At 46.4% G+C, this 3,443-nt stretch overlaps 1 protein-coding gene across 1 annotated transcript; it reads left to right on the top strand.

Annotated features, from left to right (window-relative positions):
* Positions 1-45: 45 nt before the first annotated feature.
* Positions 46-3,164, top strand: ATP5O (ATP synthase, H+ transporting, mitochondrial F1 complex, O subunit; the record flags this gene model as incomplete). The annotated part of the gene is made up of 6 exons (XM_010291793.1): positions 46-108; positions 222-332; positions 697-826; positions 943-1,055; positions 2,595-2,681; positions 2,985-3,164. Coding segments are annotated over 6 exons (618 nt in total), but the record flags the coding sequence as incomplete, so codon positions are not given.
* Between the last annotated feature and the right edge of the window lie 279 nt (positions 3,165-3,443).

Here is a 3,443-nt window from a genome sequence, read left to right as displayed (position 1 = left end):
ACCCCCGTCCCTGAGGCGTGAGGCGCGCGCCGACGCTGGCCGTTATGCGCCCCGCAGGTGCGACAGCTGAGCACGTCGGCGGCGAGGCCGGTCTCCAAGCTGGTCAAGGTGAGGGGAACCGGGGGGGTCACCGGTGGGGCCGCCGGCCCAGCGAGCAGGTACCGGCTCTGGCTCCCCGGGTCGGGGCCATTCTCAGTGCTCCCCCTCTTTCTCGCTCCCAGCCCCCCATCCAGGTGTACGGGCTGGAAGGGCGCTATGCCACCGCGCTCTACTCCGCCGCCACCAAGCAGAAGAAGCTGGACCAGGTAGAAAAGGAGCTGAGCCGAGTGTGGGTAAGGTATTCTCTAGCCTAAGCTCGCACGGGGGGTTTGGGAGTAGTGGGGCTTTCCTGTTGCCCCTTGTGAGGAGAGAGGTGGACTCGGCTCTTGCAAACTGTGAAACTCTCACAGCTGGCCTTGCACTGGCGCTGTCTGCACTGCGCCCCCAGTGTTAAGTTGCTTGGAAGTGATACAGGAGGAGCATCATCTCTGAAAGAAACATACTGTAAATGAGCTGCCATTTCACTTCCCATCAGCTTCAGACCTCTTCATTCTTACTCAAGGAATGACTGTGTTGCCTGTCTTGGGTGGTTCAGTTAGGCCTTGTAGTGCCTGGAGAAGTCCTGGTCTTTATCCTGTTGCTTGTTTATCCTCTTAGACTCTCTTCAAGGACCCCAAGCTATCCAGTGTTGTTATGAACCCTCATACCAAGAGCACGGTTAAACAAAAAGCTGTGAACGATGCCTTAGCAAAAGAGAAGATGTCACCTATTACTGTCAACCTGATGAGTGAGTAACCATTTGAATTCTGAAAAACATCTGAAGATACTTGTTTTAACTGGTAGCTAACCAAATCTGCTTTTAGTGGGTGCTTTACACGCTTTCAGTGCATCTGCCTCTTCCAGATTTGCTTGCTGAAAATGGTCGCTTGCGTTACACTCCAGACATTGTGTCTGCGTTTGGGAAGATCATGAGCGCATACCGAGGGGAAGTGGTGTGCACAGTCACCACTGCACAGGTGAGTTAGGAACCTCTAGATTGAGCTTAACAGGTAGCGGTATAAAAGGCAAACTTTGGCTTAATTTTGCTCTCTGTTGTTCAAGCACTTGCTATACGAGTACTGAGGAAATATCTCTACCAAGGTGAAAGGCTTTCTGCAAGTAGGTTTTTTGATATACAATAATTACTGGCCAAAAAATAAACCAGTTCCTCCCGTTTCAGGTTACACCATTAACAGGTAACATCTTCCCTTCTTTTGTGTGGACCCAGTGGCTGATGAAAGTCAGCCTGGTCTGCAAGATACCACTTCCCCTGTTCTTATTTCTGTCATCAGGATCATACAGATCAGGTCAGAACTAACAGATGAGCTATTACGTACAGACAGGCAGATACCTGATAGGGCTGAGAATGCCTGTGGTGCTTGGTGCTGTGCTTCATGGGGAGCAGCTACCTAATTCACCACCTGCAGCAGTCAGGACAAGTGACTAACTTCAAAACTGCAGGAAGACTTTTTTCAAAAGTAGCAGGCAGGCAGGTCTGGCTGGTGCCCAGGAAAGTGAGAGGCAAGATGATGCCTCCATGAGCTGTAAGCATCAGGCTGGAGGCACGGTACTTCTGGCACTTCAGTAACTTCTTCGTTAATGGATCCACACCCAGGTCTGTTAGAGCGGGAAGCTGGTCAGCTAGGTGTGTAGTGTAAATCTATGGCCCTTGAGTATGGCTACAGTGAACTGCCTGCCTGGACTAAATGAAGAGACTCATCCACTTCAGGTTCACTGGCTCTCTGTAGGCCATGAGCACAGATTGTCAGTCTAGCTGGCAGCCTTCAGGGACACATGAACTCGCAAGCCTGTGCGGACCTTTCCACAAGGTTTTCCAGATATTTTATACGTAGAGTTACTGTCCTTACGTTTTGTTGTTAGTTTCTTTTGGCTTTCAAACTGATAGCTATTATATAGAAATTATTTAAATAACCATTAACACAAAGCTACTACTCTGGTGACATCCGAGTGACTTGTTAGGGAACAAGAACAAACTCATAGTGTCTCTCCCACAGGGATGCAGAGTTCTTCTGTGGTGACGGAGAGGCGTACTTAGCCTGCAGCAGGCCTGGGAGCTCACTGCCAGTGTCCTCAGTCACTTCCCAGAGCTTCACCTGAAACGGTGTTTCTTCTCAAGCTGATAATTTTAATTGTTAGAAGCAGCAATAATTAATCTTTCATTATACAGCCTGATCACTGCTGTGAGGGAGATCTCAAGATTTTCCATCAAGTGCTTACTTTGGCAAGTATGGATTCCTGACACTTGCTGTCCGAAGATGTCAGCATTGCACTTTTTCTAGGAATACATGCACAGTGTTTCATGAAATTAGGAGGGCACGAAGTGCTGTTTCTGTCCTGTCCTTTGGTTATTCCTGTTCAAGAAGGCTGCTTAATCTGCCTTCCTGGCAGAAGGGTCTATCTTCATAAGAACCTGATGGAAAATTTGAGTTCTTGTCATGTCATTTGAATATTTTTCAAGTCCTTCATTTTCCTTGTCTTCTGCTCATATTTTTCAGCCCTTGGATGATGCCAGCCTTACAGAGCTAAAAAGTGCTCTGAGTGGATTCTTGGCTAAGGGGGAGGTCTTGAAGCTGGAGACCAAGGTCTGGTTTTTTTATTTGTAAATTCATCAAGTTCATGTTAAGCTGGGCTTCTGTCTCGCTGATCTTAAAAAAAAAAAAAAAAAAAAAAAAAAAAAGTACTGAATCCAGTTGCTATATTACATAGTTCTGTGCTTTCTTGTAGACTTCATGATGCTTTAATTACTAAAATCTTAACTTTGGAATACAGTGACTGCCAAGTTACCTTAAAAAAGGCTCTTTTAAAAGTTTTTACTACTGTAAAAATTGTATATTAAGCTAACAAATTTTTGCTAATATAATTTCTGTTTGATGTTTCTTCTTTAGACTGATCCGTCAATCCTTGGTGGCATGATTGTCAATATTGGGGAGAAGTATGTGGACATGTCAACGAGGTCAAAGATCCAGAAACTCACCAAAATCATGAGAGAGACTGTCTAGGAAGCTGTCCTTGTCATTCACAGTGAAATCTGTCAGATGGAAACAATAAAGTTATTTCTTCTTGAATAGACGGTGTAAAGTATTTTGATTCAGAAACAGAGCACTGAGGGAGAAGGATGATAAAGCTTCAGTGAGTTTCACTGATTCCCCACTGAACACTTCACAGCATGGCCTGAAAGTCTTAGCTGGCCCTGAATGTGGGTGAATGTTGCTCTGAAGGAAACGGAGGAGGATAGACGGGGTCACTGCTGCTCAGGTTCTGTCGGTCTCCAGAGAAAACTCTCGCTCAGGATACTGTCAGGACGGTGGTGCAGCAGTCCGGCTGCTGTACATGCTGTTTCTGCC

Source organism: Phaethon lepturus, unplaced genomic scaffold (genome assembly GCF_000687285.1).
Source record: "Phaethon lepturus isolate BGI_N335 unplaced genomic scaffold, ASM68728v1 scaffold9970, whole genome shotgun sequence".
NCBI classification, from domain to species: Eukaryota; Metazoa; Chordata; class Aves; order Phaethontiformes; family Phaethontidae; genus Phaethon; species Phaethon lepturus.
The sequence above is the reverse complement of the archived record's forward strand: the minus strand, read 5'-3'. Positions and strand labels throughout refer to the sequence as shown.